General features: G+C 36.3%; 2 protein-coding genes across 2 annotated transcripts; both read left to right on the top strand.

The window, feature by feature from the left end:
• Positions 1–16,763: 16,763 nt before the first annotated feature.
• LOC143560156 (uncharacterized) lies at positions 16,764–17,339 on the top strand. Its single transcript, XM_077048525.1, has one exon. It carries the CDS (start codon positions 16,764–16,766, stop codon positions 17,337–17,339), a length of 576 nt encoding a protein of 191 aa, XP_076904640.1.
• Positions 17,340–18,389: 1,050 nt separating this feature from the next.
• LOC143560155 (uncharacterized) lies at positions 18,390–18,797 on the top strand. Its single transcript, XM_077048524.1, has one exon. The coding sequence runs from the start codon at positions 18,390–18,392 to the stop codon at positions 18,795–18,797; it is 408 nt and encodes a 135-aa protein (XP_076904639.1).
• Positions 18,798–20,387: the final 1,590 nt, after the last annotated feature.

Raw genomic sequence — 20,387 nt, 5'->3', positions numbered from 1 at the left:
GTTATGGCCATTTTGCTAACGCCTGTGTGTCCCGCCTAATGCACAAGCCATCCCGCAACAACCTACCCCTCATGCTCAACCTGATGCCCCTACTACCCATGCTATTCACCCTTTAGGAGACCCTAACCCAATCTGCGATATGTACCCTCAGATTATCCAAACTAATCAGGAGACCCTAACCCACTCTGTGATATGTACCCTCAGATTTTCCAAACTAATCAAGTTCAAACCATAGTTACACCCTACCACACTACTCATCAAGTTCAAACCTAGGAAACCCTCATCCTTCAAGCTCCTCTCGTCAAGCAAGAGCATTTCTACCTAACTCAAATTTAACAAGTTCCGCACCCACAATCTCAAGTTTACCAAGCCTACTCCAACCAATCAACCCTCTTACACATCGTTCAAGCTACAGTATCCAACCAATGCTGAAACAATCTGCCTCGACTGCTCCAACTCCTATGAATGCAAGTCCTCATGGTGCTCCAAGTCACGTCCATTAAGCTACTCAATGATCGTGAAGACTTTAACCATTACCTTTACCTTAATTTATTTTATCTTTTTCTTAATTACGTATTGTAACGGCTCCTTATGGCCTTGAATTATTTCCCCATTTGAACTATTTATCTTCTATCTCTTGACTAAAGTCCCTTTTGTTTAAATAGATTGTTTATTGAAGCCTACTTCTATCTTATTTTCTTTACCTTCATTAACTCTAACTATTAATGAGATATCTCTTTTTCAACTTTAAATAGTTATATTTTTATGATGTCTTGGAAATTTCCTTGCTTTAGTAAAACCCACAGCAACTTTTGGAATTGTTTTATACATTTGTGATTTTCTAATTAAAACTCCTTAAAATTTGTTTCCTCAAAATCATGTTTTACTCAAATGTTTTGTAACCCACACAATGGGACGAGTTATGTGGACAATCCGACGATCTAAGTAAATAGGGATTCATACGTAATTACCAAAGTGCTCGCATGGAAATCATAATCCGAATAATTGTGTGTCATAATAAAGAACCGAAAGTAGTTGAGGTAACGATACAAATGTAAAGATGATAAGGATATGGTGGATCGCCGCTGGTACATCCTATATATAACCGCCCTTATCGGATTTTCATTTGGAGTGTTATTTCAACTATCTAAAGTTATGTATTATGAATTAATTTTTAAATAATACTTTATAACTTTCTTTCCCTCAAAATATAATGGTATTGTTATAGTGTTCTTTAATTTCGGGACAAAATTTCCTAAAGTAGGAGAGACTGTAACAACTCGGATTTTTCTAATTTCTATTACCAGACCCGCTTTTGTGTTTAGGAAATTTTACCGATAAAATATCGCGTCTATCGAGTATTTAATATTTTATTAATAATTATTTATTTTATTTATTATTAAATATAATTATACTTTGAAAAATGTACACTTTTGACCCTAAAATAAACTTTAACCTATTTTTGTTCCACACCTAAACTATAAGGACCTTTCTGCAACTTTTGTATCATTATTATATTATATTACCCATAACCCTTTTACCAAAGCCATATCCATACCCATTTACTCATACCCGAAAACCCAAATTGATTTCTTGAACCATAATTTACGTTATAATCTTAGTAATGAATTTGTGGGTTTGATTATACTTGTCAAATCATTGTTACCAACAAAACTAATTAGGAAACTAGGATCATTTATTATTAGAATTGCTTAATATACCCAAACCGACTTAACCCGTTTATTTATATACACGTAAATGACCACCAATATTCCGTTCTGAAGCATCTATTGGCCGACAACGTTAAGATCAAATTAACCATCGTATTGTTTTTGTTTGAGGTAATTAATTGTACCGTTCTGATCGCCGTTCATACTTCATTGTTAGGGTTCATAATCAAGCTTTTTTCTAGCATGTGTCTCTCTATTAATTAATGTTCTTAACCATTGTTGCACGTCGCTGCCACCCTGATTTTTTTGATGGGTTTCGGTATTTTATTTTTGAATGCATTATATTAAGTATAAGATTAATAATAATTATTAAATAAATTATTTTGCTAAGAACCGACAATAATATTGGTGTTTCTCGCATTTTTTTCGTCCATGCATGTACGTATATGTAAACATATTTGGATATATGCGTATATATAATATCATGTAAACTGCCGTAAGACGAAACATGTCCGATCTGCCGTAAGGCTTGCCTGGATAAATTCGGAGCGTATGCGGTTCATTGCAAAGAGATGCCTGGGTTCAAATACCGACATGATTGGGTGCGGGACGTGCTTTGGGACATCATAAGGCGAGCTGGGATATCAGCTAAAAAGGAAGCCCCCGTAAACTTCCTTACCATGGAAGGGAGATCCACTCTACGACCGGCAGATTTGTTCGTCTTTGGCTGGGCCGGGGGAAAACACGCTTGTGTTGACCTCACAGGGTATCTCCTTTAGCTGGTTTGAGGGATAATGGGTTTGTAGCTGGGCAAGCAATGAAAATGGCTGAAACGAAGAAGGTGGAGAAACATGCTAAAGCCTGGGAAGAGAACCAACATGTTTTTGTCCCTCTGGCTTTTGATACCTTTGGCTCCTTGGCACCGGAAGCTATTCGTTTCCTAACCAGGGTCCAACGGGTTGTGCATAGCAATGTGTCGACTCCAAAGAGGTATGGGTATGTCTTTAGCAAGTTAGGGTTTGCAATTCAGAAAGGGGTGGCGGCGCAGCTTGTTGCCCGCCTACCTGCTATGTTGATGTAATATCTATGTTTCTATATAAAAGTACCTTAAAAAGATAAAAAAAAGTTATAAAACATGTAAACTAATGTTATTGATTTAATATATATATATATAGCTATATGTATAAAAAAGGTAAAATATATATATAATTAGTAAACTAATAATGTTTTAAAACATGTATCTTACTTTTATATAATAAAATATTATTATACAATATAGTTAACAAACTAATAATCTATACTAACTTAAAATACATATAAGAAGGATAACATGGTAATTTTATCAAAAACTCTTAATATTAAGAGTTGTACTGTGACATTCGTGACAAAACAAGGTATACTATATTCACTACGTAGCAAGTAAACGATAAATCGGTTAATTCGTAGTGCTTAAACGAGTAACCGACCGATACTAATTATGACCCTTATACATACTGAGGGGTCATATACGAGTTATATATATGTTATAGAGGCTAACATATTGATATTTGGGCCCCAGTGCGTTTAAAACTCTTTAAACGAAAAAGGTTTCGTTTATCGATACGCTATAAGCTTAAATGCAATCGTTAATATCAAAACGAGCATTGTAGCATCCGTTAAGCCGAAAAAGATTTATAAAACACTTATATGACATGTTCTAAGCAATCCGTGAAAATATTTTGGAATTTTATAACGAGTCAGTACGTTTTTCTTATTTTAAAAAACTAGGCTGAAAAACACTCGTTTTCGCGCTGGTTTTCGCACTCGAACTAGTTTTCTTGCGAAAAACCGTACCCGAACTAAATTTTGGACCGACTTTAACGCGTGGCACAAAAACCGAGGCACCATTGGGCCAAAAGGAGGCCCAATGGGCCCTTATAAGCTTGCGGCCGCAAAGGGGACAACCCACCCCCCTTCTAGTATCTTTTATATAAAAGAATATTTTGAGATATTTTGTACCCAATTTTCCAGAGAAAATTTACCTTTGCTGTTCTTATTCATCAAGCTTCATCAAAACCCTAAGGTAAATAGTGATTTTCCTTGATTTTTAACCATGATTAACATAGTTTAACAATGAAAAATTAATCCTTGGTTAGTTTTAAACATGTTTAACCATCCAAAAATCATAAAAATCAAGTAAAATCATGTTTTGATCTTAAACATGTTTACAAACCAGGAACATATTCTTTTTTGGTCAAAAACGCGGATTAGAACATGAATACAACGTTTTTACGGTTTGAAAGTTCGGTTTGAACCCAAAACCGAAACCCTAATTATCAAGGCTGTTACATGGATGATTTATGCTTGGTTTGATGTTATATGATATGTAGATACACTGAGTTTGCAACCCGAGACCCGGAGAGTCGTTTATGCTAGCAAAACTCATCGAAAACCGACAAGGTAAACCCGTAACACTCGTTTAAGGGCTGTTTAGTATTAGGTTGTGACGTGCTTGTTGTTAGCTTGAGAAAATTTTCAGGGACATTAGGGATCATATAAATGAGTCTCTGTTCAAATTTGGTAATTTTTCGATGAACGGAAAATATTTGGTGAATTTATTTCCGTTTATGAGCGTTTATTTGGGAAAAATAGCTAAAAATATTGAAAAATTATGAAACTTGGTTTTAGAGATTAGTATGTGATGGTAAGATCACTGGTAAAGTTTGGGGATCATTGGAAATGCCTAAGTATGGTTTGTGCAATTATGATTTAATCGAATCTTAACAGCCGAAAAACACACAAAAAGGCACTTTTTCAAAATATTTAGGTTCTGGAGATTTTGCAGGGGCTATGTAATAACATTGAGGCCATTTTTAAAAATTATCAGATTTTTCGGAGGTCGTTTGATATAAACAGACCATTTATTACACGATTATAACCTATTAAATGAATTTTTATAAATAGATAATTAATCATAAAATTTCTGAAAATATTTTTATAAAATTCTCCATGTCTTAATGTATTTTTAAAAAAATTTACATAATTTATATATAAGTACATATTTAGTTATGATTAATCAAAGATTTAAATTATAATTGTTTTAACGAAACCGGCGGTTTTGTGTTTAACGGACTGACTGGTGTGTCAAAATGTCAAAAGTGGTCAAATATCATATTTTTGAATGATATTGATAAAAACGAACTTTTTACAAGAATTCCGGACAATTCGGGTGGATTGTACACGTTTTGTATAATCAAACCCGTGTGAAAACGGACACGAACCCTGCGATCAAACCAGATACCGAAACCTTAAAATTCTTTAATAAATCAAATCATTATATCAATCAATATAATTACTTAAGTTTATATGATCTTACCTAATCCCGAAACGCATAAACAATTAACTTGGCTAGGCTCGGGAAACGGTGAAACTGAGCCAAATCCAGTTTTAATCTTTTCATAGTATACAACGTCACAATTTAAGACTATGGTCATGTTCTGGGCCTAACAGCTATACTCAGATTATCTATACAGCCCGATTTGGTTTAAACATTGTACTAGTATTAACAGTACGATACCGGTTATAGGATTCAAGCTATAATCGAGACATTCTAGTTACCGATACGTACCACCAGCTCGAACAACATTAAGGTGAGTTTCACGACCCCCACTTTCTAAACTGTTTTACGAACTTTTGGGGTGAAAAGCATGTTTACATATACTTATATACTTGAAAACGTGTGATGATGTGGATTATCTAAGTACTAACACTTGACAAGTCCCCACAAACACAAGTGATTAACTTCGTGCCGGTGACGTGTGGATAGTACTATCGGTTTGACAAACCCAACTGACAGAGCCGGTGGGGTATGCCGGAACATGTTAACCCAGTTGCACATTGTCATTTAAACTTATTACATACTGCTATGTGGTGTTAGACATAGTACATACTTGGGGCAAAATGGCTGTTAAATGCCAACGGGAGTGCATGGGCAGGGGTGACCATGTGTTTTAGCTCGTTTCGGTTTCACTTGTGGCTTAGTATAATACATCATACACATACATGTATACATACACACTGTAAACTTTACGAACTCGTATACTGATTTCGTTGATACTCGTGAAACTTGAAACTCACCAACTTGACGTAGTTGACCCGTTTTAACATGCTTTTCAGGTAAAGCGAAAGTGGAATGAATTGCTTACATGCTTGGTGTTAGAAGGAGAGTTGAATAGCTGTGAATAGACGCAGACATATAATATTAAATAAAAAGCTCGTAAACCGGTTATGTGATTCTCATCTAGTTTGTAAACATAGTACCAACCCATGTAATATGATGTAAATTAGTTGTTGAATTTCTTTATAAACAATGTTGTTGATACAAGTGTTATCTGTTACATTCCAGTATTACGCTTCCGCAACTACCTAGTCGGGGTGTGACATGTACAACTACTAAAGCTTCTTGTACAACACCCACAACATTGAATTGAATTGAATTGCATTGCATTGCATTGCATTGCATTGCATTGCATTGCTTCTTCAAATACCAGGGCTTTCAAACACAATTCATTTCAAAATTCAAACTCAAACTCGTTCTCTCATTCCTCTCTCTCTCTCTCTCTCTCTCTCTCACACTCAGATTTCATCCCTTCCCCTTCAGATCTTCAAATTTTAAATTTAAAAATATACTTGTCGGTGGTTGAAGTGATATTGATGGAAAGTTCCTGCGATTTAGAAACCTGTGGCGATGGTTGCATAGGCGAAAAATGAGTTTTGACAGTTCAGGCGAACGAAAAAGCGGCGGTGTAGGTTTAGAAGAATGCGCTGAGACTTGTTATGCTTCCAATTGGTTGGTTTATGTAGAATATATGTTTATGTTTGTGAGGTTACTTTTGTATGTATGGAGAGTTGGAGTTGTTAAGCTGCAGTAAATTGTCAATATTTTTAAAATTAGGTCCGTCAATGACAACAACTCAATGGTCACAATGTTTTGGATGCTGTTTTTTCTGTATTCTTATTAACATATATGTATATCATCTTCAATTGACTTTTTCTCATGTTTAATTTGTCAATTAAATAACTTATTTTTCACGGAAATTAATCAAATTTAATAACAAAGTAGCCTTTGCAAGACTGAACTATAATATTTTTATATTGTTTCATTGTTTCACTTGAGAAGGGAGAAGGCACCTCTACAAGTTCAGCAAGCCGGTAATCTGATCTCAATCTCACTGGAGTACATGCAGCAGATAATGGTATGAATATATGATTTAAATCATATACTAAATAAATAGTTAGATTCTTTAAGTGCTTTTTAAGATAAAAGATAACAAAACCGGCCGTTTATAAGTAACTGGGCTGAAATTGTTAACTGAATACACGAGCAAACATGTACACTTAATTGAACAAATTTTTTTATTCGTGTTTGTTTGTAATGTTTTATGGTCGTTGATGTTCATTCGTTAGTATTTAAACGAATGGTTCACGAACATAAGTAAGCATAAATGAATATACCTACTAAAAGTTAAGCATCATAAACTTAAAGTCTAAAATATCATGGTCATTAAATCCAATAAATAAAAAATAGACCAAGATATATAATAAAGGTTACTTAAACATGAATTTAAATTGGTTTTAAACTAATATTAGTAATAAATATAATTTAAGCGAATATTTAAACAAACGAAAACGAACGAACATAAATGAGTGAACATGAGCATAAACAAATGGATATAAACGAACGTTCATGAGTGTAAATGAATGAACAAGACATGTGTTCACGACTTCATATTTTGTTTGTTTATTAATAAATAAACAAACATATGTTAGTGATATATTTTTTATGTTCTTCAGGGTTATATTTTTTTTTCTTTGAAGATGAATGGTTTTTTGTTAGTAATTTACTTAAGATACATTAGTTAAAGTAGTCATGGCTCTCATGATTAGAAAAGTTGTTTCAGAGTAATCTATAAGATATATTATTTACTGTTGTTAGAAATGGGTACAATTCATAATGGGCCAGTTTAAAACATGTAAACTTGGGTTTCGGTCAAAAATGAGTTCTGACCAAAAATACGTTTGTGCAGAGGCTTTCATGTGCTTTTATCTTCTCTATATGCCATTTTTGAGGTACACAGTTCTTGATAATATTGTAAAACTCACAAACGCGTGTATTAATATATGAATTATATCAACCTTGTTGGTTTGCAGGACATTAAAACGCTTTATCATATTAAGTTTAAACTATTAGTTATAGATGAGTGCCAATGGCTCATATCTTCAACGCATTTGAAGAAAATTCAGAATCTTATGGCTAATATGAAACTTTTAACAGTTCAAGTCATGTGAACCAATGGTGTGTTTTCTTACCTCTTGCATTTCAAATGGGTCAGATTGGTCAAATGGGCTTAAAGCCAACATAAAGTCTTCTTTGGTGCACCAATTCTAGACAAATGTATATGGGTCAACCTCGCCTGACCCGTTTCAACCCAATGTTCCCGTCACACTGCAGGCTATATTTTAACAGACTGAAAGGGAAACGGGTCAGGCGGGCTAAATATTATACTTGGTTCTACCTGGTGGGTTGGGTACGGGTAGGAACCGGTTCTAGGTCGGGTCTGTTCCCGACTTTTTTGTGCACCTCTAACAAGGAGTGATAAGATGAAATATAATATACCACTAAAACACGCTACGCGAGATTTTTAAAATGTTTATATGCAAGTGTATGTCACATGCAACTCCGACTAAAGGCGAGTCGAAGAAACTCCACCCGAAATCAATTTGGTATTGCCTAAATGCTGTGCAGGGTATGCATTGTAAAAAAGTTGCATTTTTTTAATTGATTGCATACGTATGAATTTAATAATATTGCAAATACTTGCAGGAGAAAAGATGGTAGAAGTCGTGGTGGTGCTTGAGACATTTGGGCATGCTTTAAAGGTTTACTTCATATAATTACATAACCTATTGGTTACCACTCAGATATTTAGGTACAAAGAATTTTATCGGTTGCTAAATGCAGTTTAACACTTGTGTTTGCGTTCATGCTATTAATTGCTTGTACCTGTTAAAGTACATGTAGACCCGAATGTAATTGGGAAAACATGACTGATTGCCAAGTGCCATGTAAGTGTATAAAAATTCTTCCTGACTATTAAATGGTGCTGCATATAGAAATGCTGGTTGACCATAAAAAATGCATACAATTTGAATGCAAATTCAGGTTTATTGTTATTATTATTATTATTATTATTATTATTGAAAGACTAATAAAGAATATATTGATGTTGCAAATATAGGGCAAGTGGAAATACAAGAGTGCTTCACTGCTTCGGACATGGCTTAGAGTTAATGTTGCTACAATGGCATATATTGTTAGTAATGCTGCTGCACCAGTATTGTTATATGACCTACTAAAGGCCCTTCTCAATCGAATGAAACAATTAAAATTCCTAATGCAAACTCATTAACTATAAGTTTGGTGCTAACTTTGTAGACCCAAAGGTTTGTTATTTAATATTTACCCCTTCTATAATACATTTGTTTGTGTTGTTAAAAGTGTTTATTTAGTTATTAACTTGTCATCAGCCTTAGTTTTTAGTTTAATGTTTGGGTTTCTTTTATACACCAATTCAGTAACTTGGATTTCTTTTATTTGATCAATTTTTGGGTTAGATTAGGTTTGAAGAAAGGGAAAGATTTGGTTTATTGACCGGTTTCAACCCTACGATTTGGGTTGAACCTAGGGGTGTAAACGATCAATGCCACTTGAGAACTACTCAAGATTGGCTTTTTAAAACTTTAATCAAGTCTTGTTTAGATGAGCTCAAACTTGTTTTAGTGCTCCAATATCAAAATTCACTTTAATTTTTCTATAATTTTGTGATTATGTTGTTTTGAATTTGTCTTGTATGCTACTGACATCGCTTTGTATATGTTGAGTATAATTTAAAATTCATTATAATTTTTCTATAATTTTTTGATTATGTTGTTTTGAATTAACCATGTATGTTACTACCATCACTTTGTAAATATTGAGGATAAGTTAAGGTGGCCTACAAATCGGTTTTTTTAGATTACTCATTGGTTAACAAGTTCGGTCTAACCGGTCAAAACCAGTTAGTACCCGACCCCAAAACCCAATTTAACAGGTTATTTCCTGCCAAATTATAAACTGGAATGTACACCTCTATTTCTGATAGTTTCTAATCAAATGTTATTTTGTTTGCTACACAGGTGGGGCAACACTTATATGACATGGTGCTTTTTAAAGTTAATGGGAAAGGAGCGATTGAAGGAGACAGTGACAAAAGTCACATTTTGTTTCTTCCTTTTCGGTATTAATGAAGAGCTGAATCTTGGTGTCCAAATTTAACATTTTTTTCCTCCTTTTCAATAGTTACCCAAGTTGTATGAGGTGGAAAATGAAGGCATAAAAAAAATTATGAAATTTTAGTGTTGCATTTGGGTAGAGTATATGTAAATGCCAGACTTTTTAATAACAATGATTATGGATTGTAAATGTACACGTGAAAACCCGGCCGCAACGCGTGGTTTTAAACATAAATGAAAATCACGTTGTAATTTGTCGTCTCCACCGCATCGCGCGGGTACCTACTAGTTTATATATAATGTCTTTAAATATAATTATATTAATTATGATTAAAAAGGGTATAATAGTAACTTAATAATAATTATAATTATCGAGCTTTCTTAATCGATCTAGTTCATTAACTTAGCGTATCCATATTCTATCTTCCTTTTTAGGCTTTGTCGTCAATGCGTGATTTCCTCGAATCTTCATTCTTAATATCTCTCTTTTACACATTCCCCTATTTTACTTATTTTTACCGTTTTGGGAACATATGCGTTTAATATTTATTTCCCTACTATTTAATACACAAACTACAACTATTGTCAGTTGTATTTAACGATTGTACCTTACTTGTTATGTGCTTTTTTGCTTTACGTGAACATCATTCGAAGAGGTCCAACATAATCTTAGAATAGTATGATCATACGATAGTCATAATAGCTTCATGCTTTTTTACAACTCATTATTTACTCATTGGTTGAATTGCTTAGCTCATTTTACTCATTGGTTGAATTGCTTAGCTCATTTGACTTTGTTGCGCATTTATTATCTATTATATATATATATACACACATCAAATCTGATGTGTAGCTCAATCAACCTTGTGTTGACAAATCTACTTTATTTTTAACGCATATGCAGGTTATCGTGTGATGTGAAATTAAGTCAGGATTGGAACGAGAACTTCGTATTCAAGACAGAGAAATAAACAAGCCTTTTATATTTTGATATGTATTATATGGTGAATTATTTGATTTTGAATGTTTGTATTGAATATTTGATTTTTAAATGAATTAAATTTAATAGATATTGAAATTTCCAATATTGAAAATAGTACCTTGAGAGCTGTGGACAATCAGCTTACGCCCCAACATTTCCGCCGTAGGTTGGGTGTGACATGCTAGATTCACACTTGCTGATTCAGTGCTACCATTACATTTTTGGGCTGAAGCAAACACTGAAGGATATGTTCAAAATAAGATTTTAATAAATCAAAAGACATGAGAAAAAAGCCGATGAAATTCTTTAAAAAATTAACCGTTGATCTTCCTTTTCAAAGCCTTTGGTTGCTCATGTTTTATTCTGAACCTAAAAGACTCAATTTCAAAATTTGCAGGCAACGTAGATTGTTGTTATTTTCTAGGCTATTCCTCAACTGTAACAACCCCAAAGGTAGGGCTAATTGTTTTTCTCGTTCGATACCGAACATAGTGTTGGTCGAATCGAACCGTATGTCGACAGGTTTGGCCCAATAGAAACAAAACGAAGCAAAACTAGTTTAACACAAACGAACCCACGCCCGTAACACAAAAATTTTATGAAACATTCGAACCAATGTTTAGTCTTACCGGGTATCCAAAATAAATAACTCAACCGCCAAACACTTCTCAAATTAACATTCGTACACCGAACCAAACGAACAAAAACTGAAACAAGAGATTTGAGACACATTATATTTCTAAAATTAACATGACCTTTGTTTTTATAATAATAAAAACTATTTTACTTAAATTTCATTTACATAATAGCTAGATTCTGCGGAACTTATAACTGGTCTGGAACCTTAAAAATCATATGTCATGCAGCCCCAAAACCGTGGCCAAAGTAATGGCCATTCGGTAACTCGTTTAAGGACGAACTATTTCGTAAACCGAACAAGTACGCGGCTTGTTAACTTCTGGGCTGATATAATAAATTCCAGAAGTTAAAGCATCTTATTTTACTCCTTAGACTTGGAAAACGAAAGAGCCAACCCCTAAAACTAATAATAAATAGTGTGTTAAAAACCTTTCAACCAAGCATTTGGTAACTCTTTTAAAAGACAAACTAGTTTGAAAACCAAACCAATGAGTGATCACTTTACATACTTGATGTTTAACAAAATTTTCAGAAGCTAAAACAGTTAAACTAAGTCCTAGAAACTGCACGAGACAAGCCGCGAAAATTAACATCAACCGTATATTAAAAACCTTTTAAAACCCACATTTTGTAGCTGGTTTAACTAAGAAATAAAACCGTGAACCTAAATAAGATTATAATGTTATTATATAGCTTTAAAATGATATTTTGAAAAATAATAAGCTGGCCCAAAACTGTTTTCTCGAAACCTCGCATTAAAAACCGAACTAGTAGCCAAATGGGCTGAAATCGAGTTCATTAGTGTTTCTTTTAAGAGAAAATTATGTTTAAAATATTTAGTATAAATGAACAATTTATGGAAAAACAACACCTCTTTGGTCAAGATTTGATATTTAACCGCTAGTTGCGGCGAACCGACATAAACCGAATGGGAAGATTCAAAAATACAAATATATGAACATTCGGAATATTACAGTAACTATAATTTAATAAATTCATAATCTTACGATCTACTCATTTTCTAACAATTAACTAAGTGTTTAACTCGATCTTTGCGGAACCAAGCGTTAATCGAATCATACAAGGGCTAAAATGTACAAAACCAAAGTTGCTGAAATCTCAGACCTGAAAATAATATGTTTTTATATACCTTATGTTTCTGGAAAATTTGGAAATTTAATTACAAGAGAATTTGTTTATATAAACTATATTATCAAGACTTACCGCTAAAACCGACAACGATAACAACCGACATGGTTAACTTTGGGAAACCCAAGGCCATATGTTTATAACCCAAAACGATTATGTTACTGATACGAATAAGTTAGATAGTTTATATGGTCGTACGGTAACCTGCAACCGTTCTAAAGCCCGAACTTGCTAAATATAGAAACTTTATTATAGCCCGGTCAAGTAAAACGAGATAACTGACACGTTTAGAAGTCAAACTAAATACTTTAACACACATCATCAACATTATAACTTGTATAAGTGTAGAATTTCCATAAAAGAAACTTTAATCCACCGGGAACTTAACACTTGGGCCAACGCTTAGAGTTAAATACCCGTTTCACTATTGAATCTTTATTAAGGTTGAAACTAGTTGAGTTAAGTATTTATAATTCATTATTTACCATAGGAACCACCACTTTTGGGAAGTCAGTCGTTGAATTACTTGGAGCATTCGGTGAGTCTCGCGTGTAATCCCTTTTTACTTAAATTTTTGGGAACTAGTACAAACTCCTAAACTTTTTTAATGGTATGGAACTATTAGGGTGTTTTATTACTAAATTTTTGTCCTAACTTTTTCACAATCATTAGCCTGAGGGGATGGGCCAGAGGTTTATATGGGTTGTACTATTTGGGAGACCCCCACGCACAACGATCCTATATTGGGTAAACCACACTGAGATGTGCGGATAGTTGCGGTATATAACCTACTTGTTAATTATTGCTTTTAGCAGGGTGATAGTCCGGGACGGTATAACTTCTAGTAAGAGTTGGGGAAACTTATGCTAGTTGCAGTTTGATTGTGGACTTGATATGTCATATACCGTGATGTGTCAACTTTATTATGTGTCTTAAACTCACGAGCTCACCAACATTATGTTGACGTATTTTAGTATGTACTTTTCAGGTAACTTAGCCACTAGGAGAGGAATCAGATTATGCCCTAGTCGCCTTAGTGAGCCATAGAAGCCTTGGTTCTCAAGAATAAAGCAATATAGTCATGGAAGACATCCTAGACTAATTAATGGTGCTATGAACCCAAGACACTTTAAGGGTCATGGTTGACCATTTTGCGTTAGCTGTACCTTTGAATTTTGCAATTCTTAGCATGTTATGAATTTACTTTTAAGTTTATTTATTTTATGCTGCTCATGGTTAATGCTAGTTGGCCACGACTAGCCCCCCGGGCCGGGCATGACAGATTGGTATTAGAGCTTAAGGTTTTAGCGACTTAGGAACCTGTTTGGTACCTATGCTTTAACCAACCTGCGAAAACCGACCATGTGTTGGCATAGGAAACACGTCCCCTAATCAAACCTTACCCGAGTGATTTAGGAAACCAAGTACTTGCTAGGAATTTATGTAACAAGTGTGAACTAGCATCATGTTATATACTTATGTGCTAATTGATTAAATTGTTATTCTTTGATTTTGTTCTCTTTTTATATTTTCTCTCTTTCTTTCTTCCTTTCTTTTGCGCGCTAGGTGTTTATTTCACAGAGATGGAAAACAATGGAAAGAACATTATCGACGGATCCACCCAGCCCATTGCATACCACAATTTTAACACCTTCTTCACGCCACCAACTCACCCCGATGCTGGATAATCCCGTCAAGCAGGTGATGGGAGGACACGAGAGGCATAGCCACTCTATGGAATGCCTTACATCCTATCCTCGTCCAAGACTGAGTCGACATAAGAGTCAAGTGGCGATAGTGCACCCACGAGAAGGAGCCGATCACGAAGCCACTCACACCATTCGAGGGAGGTTCGAGCTGGACCAACAGGTGGACCAAGACCCCGACCAGGGGCAAGAATCTCGATACAAATCGACAACGCATTTTAGCAGGAAAGTAGCCAGCTGCGGTCCTCGTTCCACATGGAGCCTTCAGTTCCGAGAGCACCAGCCGCACAGGTACTCCCAGCAGGTATGCACATGCACGAGATGGCACCCAGGCACAATGTTCATATTGGACACTGGATGCGATACGATGTTCCTTGTCAGATTGAGGCTGGACGTGCGAGCTTCTCAGGATACGCCGACAACCGAGACCCCTATTTCTAGTATTCGAGGGATTTTTATATTGAGGAGCATGGACGAATGGCCATACGAGAGGTGGAAGCGTTACGTCAACGAGCTCAAGAAGAGGAAGATGTTATGGATAAAACAACCGAGCACTTGGAAGACTTGGCTACGTCAATGAGCCGCACAGGGAGGTTCCTTCGGGGTTTAAAGTTGAGATTCGGGAAGCATCATTGAGTGGGTTGGAGTTCACTTATGTTTGTTGTTTGTTTTCGTTTCCCTTTTGTACTAGAATTCAAGTGTTACCACTTTTGCCATGACCTTATGTTTTATTTTCCTGTTTAGGGCATCAAGTGAGTATGCTTTTGCCCACATGACATTGCTTATTTCTATTTAATATATAGGCAGCAAACGATTATGCTCCTGCCTAAATTTTGCTCATTTATTTAATTGCATGGTTGAAAATGTGTGTCATGAATAATTGTTAAATTGTTTGTATGCATAGTGATGTGCATATTTGAATTGATAATTTAACTTTTTTCATCTATAGAAAAATGGCACGAGGTAGAGGTCGTACACGTCCCCATGGTGTAGGCCGTGGAAACCGAGCCGCCACATGGGGAGGTCGTGATGGCCCAACCGTTGAAACATTAGTTAATAACAATGACGAGACCAATCAAAATGCTAACCTTGAATAGCTGATAGCTGAGGGTATCGCCATGGCCAAACTCAGTATTGTGGCCCAACTGAATGCTAACAAGGGAGGAAGAAATGACAAGGATCAAAATAACAACGATGAGAAAGGTAAGATGATCGTGAGAAAACTGCTGAAAGGAAAGGCTGCACCTACAATACCTTTATGGCATGTAAACCCCCATAATTTTATGGTACTGAAGGAGCTACTGGAGCCATTAGGTGGCTTGAAGAGATGGAGTCTATACTGAACATCAGCGACTGCTTAGCAGCTGACAAGGCCAGATTTGCCGTAATTTCATTAAAAGCGGGGCATTAGCTTGGTGGACCATGCTAATAGGCACTATAAGAGAAGATCCACTCACCCGTATAAGTTGGGGAGACTTCAAGAAGTTGGTGATTGAGAAATTTTTCCCAACGAATGAGATTGAGAAAATGGAGGTGAAGTTCCTTTCTCTGGAAATGAAAGGAGCCGTGCACTTAGAGTACACTACTAGGTTTGAAAAACTCTCTAGGCTAGTACCACACTTGGCGACCCCGGAGTCGAAGAGAATAGGAGGTATATATGGGCTTAAATCCTCAAATTAGGCCATCATTGAGGGATTCCAAGCATGCTACTTTTCAAGAGGCGGTGGAGACTGCTGCTGTGCTGACATATGAGATTGCGAGAGGTTTTATTGGGTTGAAGAGTAAGTGGGATGATGTTAAGACTAAGAATGATCAAGGGAATAGCTTTAAGAAGTTAGATACCGAGGCAAATAAGGATAAGTTTAGAGGAAGTAATGGTAGGAGCTTTGGATGTGGAGGGAAGAGTTACCAGGTGAATATGTCAAGGTGTAACAAGTATCACACTCATCACTATGGTACATGTAAGAAGTCGTGCAACAAATGTAACCGAATGCACGATGGACTGTGCAAACCCTTGACCTGCTACCATTGCAAGAAAACGAGACATCTCGCAAGGGATTGTAAGGAACCACCCAAGTGTTATGAATGTGGAGAGCTTGACCACATCCGCACCAACTGCACGAAATCCAAAAACACTCAAGGGACAAATGTTGGAAGGCTTGCTGGAAGTGCCTTTGTGATAAAAACAAAAGAGGCTCACCAGGCACGGGACATGGTGACGGGTACGTTCCTACTAAATGACTTTTGTGCTTCTGTATTGTTTGACATCGGTGCAACCAAAGTTTCATTTCTATGACCTTTAGACCTATGATTGGATTATATTCTTGTAAGTTGAATGACGAATATACAATAGAATTGGCTGATGGGAAAATTTCGAAAGAAGGAGAAATGATTCAAAGATGTTCTTTGTGTTTGGATAACCAAACGTTTCCTATAGACCTCATGCCAATTAAATTTGGAGGTTTTGATGCAGTTGTAGAGATGGATTGGTTAGCAAAGAATACGACCGAAATTATTTGTGATAAAAAGTTGATAAAAATCCCATTGTTCGACGATAAGACACTTGTGATTTGGGGTGACAAGCCAAGGGAAACACCTAACGTTACCTCGTGCTCGAAGGCAAGTCAATGTGTCCGGAAACGATATGTCACATACCTTGCCTATGTGTTGAAGGTGGAAAAAGAAAGGCGAATTGAGGACGTACCAATTGTATCAGAGTACTCCGATGTATTCCCCGAGGAGTTGCCTGGACTACCACCTCATCGACAACTCGAATTCCGAATTGACTTGTTGTTAGGAGTAGTCCCTGTTTCTAAAGCCCTACCGACTAGCACCATCGGAGATACAAGAGTTAGTGACACAATTGCAAGAGCTCATGGATAAAGGATTTATTAGGCCAAGTTTTTCGCCATGGGGAGCCCCTGTTCTGTGTTAAAAAGAAGGATGGAACTCTTCGAATGTGCATTTGTTATAGAGACTTGAACAAAGTGACAATCAAGAACCGGTACCCACTACCGAGAATTGATGACCTGTTCGATCAATTACAAGGGTCAAGTTACTTCTCAAAAATTGATCTAAGGTCGAGATATCTTCAAATGGAGAATCAAGGAGAATGATATACCAAAGACCGCATTCCGAACAATGTATGGGCACTACGAGTTTTTAGTAATGCCATTTGGTTTGGCCAATGTGTCCGCAACATTTATGGACCTTATGAATCGCGTGTGCAAGCCATAATTGGACAAGTTCGTGATAGTGTTTAATGATGACATCTTGGTCTATTCAAAAAAATGAAAAAGAGCACGAGGAGCATTTGAGGTTGATTCTAGAACTTCTTAGAAAGGAGCAACTCTATGAAAAGTTTTCAAAGTGTGAATTTTGGATGAGAGAAGTGCAATTTTTAGGACATTTCGTGAACAAGATGGGAATTCAAGTGGACCCGTAAAAAATTGAAGCCACTAAGGAGTGGAAAGCCCCTAAGACGACCATAGAAGTTAGGCAGTTTCTGGAATTAGCTGGTTACTATAGGAGATTCATTGAAATTGTTTTTTGAGTGGCTCAACCTTTAACCCAGTTAACCCAAAAGAAGACTAAGTTTGTATGGGGAGTGAAACAAGTTGAAGCATTCGAGACCTTAAAACAAAAACTATGTAGTGCGCCGATTTTATTATTACCCAATGGGACGGAAGACTTCATAGTTTATTCTGATACCTCACGACTAGGACTTGGATGCGTATGCAAAGAAACAAGGTGATAGCCTACGCATCTTGACAATTGAAGCTGCACGAAAAGAACTACACAACCCATGACTTGGAACTTGGAGCTATTGTTTTCGCACTCAAGATATGGAGACACTATTTTTAAGGAACAAAGTGTATCATATACACGGATCATAAGAGCCTACGACATATCTTCGACCAAAATATGCTAAATATGCGACAAGGACGGCGGTTGGAGTTGTTGAACGACTATGACTGTGAAATTAAATATCATCCTGGGAAGGAAAACATTGTTACAGATGCCTTAAGTAGAAATGAAAAAGTCAAACCACTAAGAGTACACGCTTTAAGACTAAGTTTGCAAACTAGCTTAACTTCCCAAATTAAGATTGCACAAGAGGAAGCATCTAAGGAAGAAAACCTTGTCAATGAAGAGTTGACGGGAATGGAGAATCGGTTGGTAACCGCTAGTGATGGAACAATAAGGTATGATAATAGGATATGGGTACCATGTTTTGGTAATATAAGGGAAGTGATCTTGGACGAAGCCTACAAGTCAAGATATTCAATTCACCCCGGAAGCGACAAAATGTACCATGGATTAAGAACTGTTGGTACATGATGTCAGTAGTTCAGTATCTAGTGTCTGTAATCGTGTTATTTGGATTTGTATTAAGGTTTAAGCGAACTTGTCTCACAAGTTCGCTTGATATAGGCGAACTTGTGGAACAAGCGAAGTTAGTGACAACTTCGCCTAAACATGTTAGGCGAAGTTGTCGTATGATATATAGGTTTAGTTTACGGCTTGTTTGAAAAAAAGTTGTTCAGTTCGTGTAATCGGTGATTGATATATCACGTGTTATTAGTTGCAATACAACATGTTCATTGTTTATTGTAACGTGTGTTTGCTTGTGTTTAACGTATATCGATTCTACGCTCGTATCGTCTTACGTAGGGATTCTGCACCTACGTAGAACGAGATATTCCGTGTAGATCCGGCTGGGAACCTACAATTGGTATCAGAGCGTTTGCTCGTGATTGTGTGGTTCGGGATTATCACACGGGTGTAGAAATCGTTCCGTTCGACTATTCGCGGGACGAGTTTACGTTAATATACCGAGTTTTTGTGTCCTACTCACCTCCCACCATCAAAAGCAACCCATTACACCTTCGCATACCTCGCAAAACGTCAAAATCAAACCTGCAAAAACATTGTGTTCATCAGGCGAAGTTGCCGTCACTGTTTGTAGGGTTTAGGCGAAGATATAAGGTTAAGCGAAGTTATTAACAACTTCGCCTACCTCACAAGTTCGCTTAACTTAAGCGAAGTTATCCACAACTTCGGCTAATCTGGCGAAGTTGAGAAGAAAGCGAAGTTGAAAGATCAAGCGAAGTTAGGATTTAAGCGAAGTTAAGTTTAACTTCGCCTACTGGTACTGTTCAAAAAAAAAAAATTAAAAAAATTTTTCGGGTTTCTTTGTGTTTTCGTTTCGTACTTCTATAAAAGATGACTTCCATAAATATTACGGAACTGGTAAAAATGGAGGTGGAAGCAGGTTCAGCTACTAAGGCACCGAAAATGCTTAAGGGAACCGATTTCGTGGCTTGGAAAGATCGGTTTGAGCAGTATGTTAAATATCAAGATGCTAAGATGTGGGTGTGCATTCAAGATGGATACATTCCACCAACGGCTTTGTATGAGGGTCGTGAACAAATTAAGAAATACAATAAGATGGAAGAGGAAGAAAAGAAGATGTATGAGGCTGAAAGCAAAGCTCATGCTGCGATAACAATGGCTCTTCCACAAGAAATTCTTCACATCTTCAGGAAATATAAAACCGCCAGAGAGCTATGGGAAGCGCTTGAAAACCGATATGAAGGTAATGTGGGGATACGTGCATCCAAGATTAAGCTACTCAAAACCCAATTCTCGGTGTTCAAGTATTTGAAGAATGAATCACTTGATGATATCATCACAAGATATTATCACCTGATGACCGAACTCAGCAATTATTCCATTGTTTACAAAGAAGAGGAGATCGTAGAAAAACTTCTTGATGCTCTCCCACCGAAATGGGAAATGTACACTGTCTTGATGAGAGAAGATAAAGAGTTTGCCAACATTGACTTGGAAACAGCAGTCAATAAAGTACGAACTTTTGAACTTAACATGGTTCGAAAAGAGACACCAACTGATCAGGTTCAGGATCCG

Source organism: Bidens hawaiensis, unplaced genomic scaffold (genome assembly GCF_021521415.1).
Source record: "Bidens hawaiensis isolate Kalapana, Puna unplaced genomic scaffold, B.hawaiensis_p1.1 tig00020227_1, whole genome shotgun sequence".
Taxonomy (NCBI): domain Eukaryota; kingdom Viridiplantae; phylum Streptophyta; class Magnoliopsida; order Asterales; family Asteraceae; genus Bidens; species Bidens hawaiensis.
This window is presented reverse-complemented; position numbering and strand designations above follow the sequence as displayed.

Coding starts and splice junctions, on each gene's coding strand:
- LOC143560155 (XM_077048524.1), top strand. CDS start 18,390: ATGCGACAAGGACGGCGGTTGGAGTTGTTGAACGACTATGACTGTGAA.
- LOC143560156 (XM_077048525.1), top strand. CDS start 16,764: ATGATTGGATTATATTCTTGTAAGTTGAATGACGAATATACAATAGAA.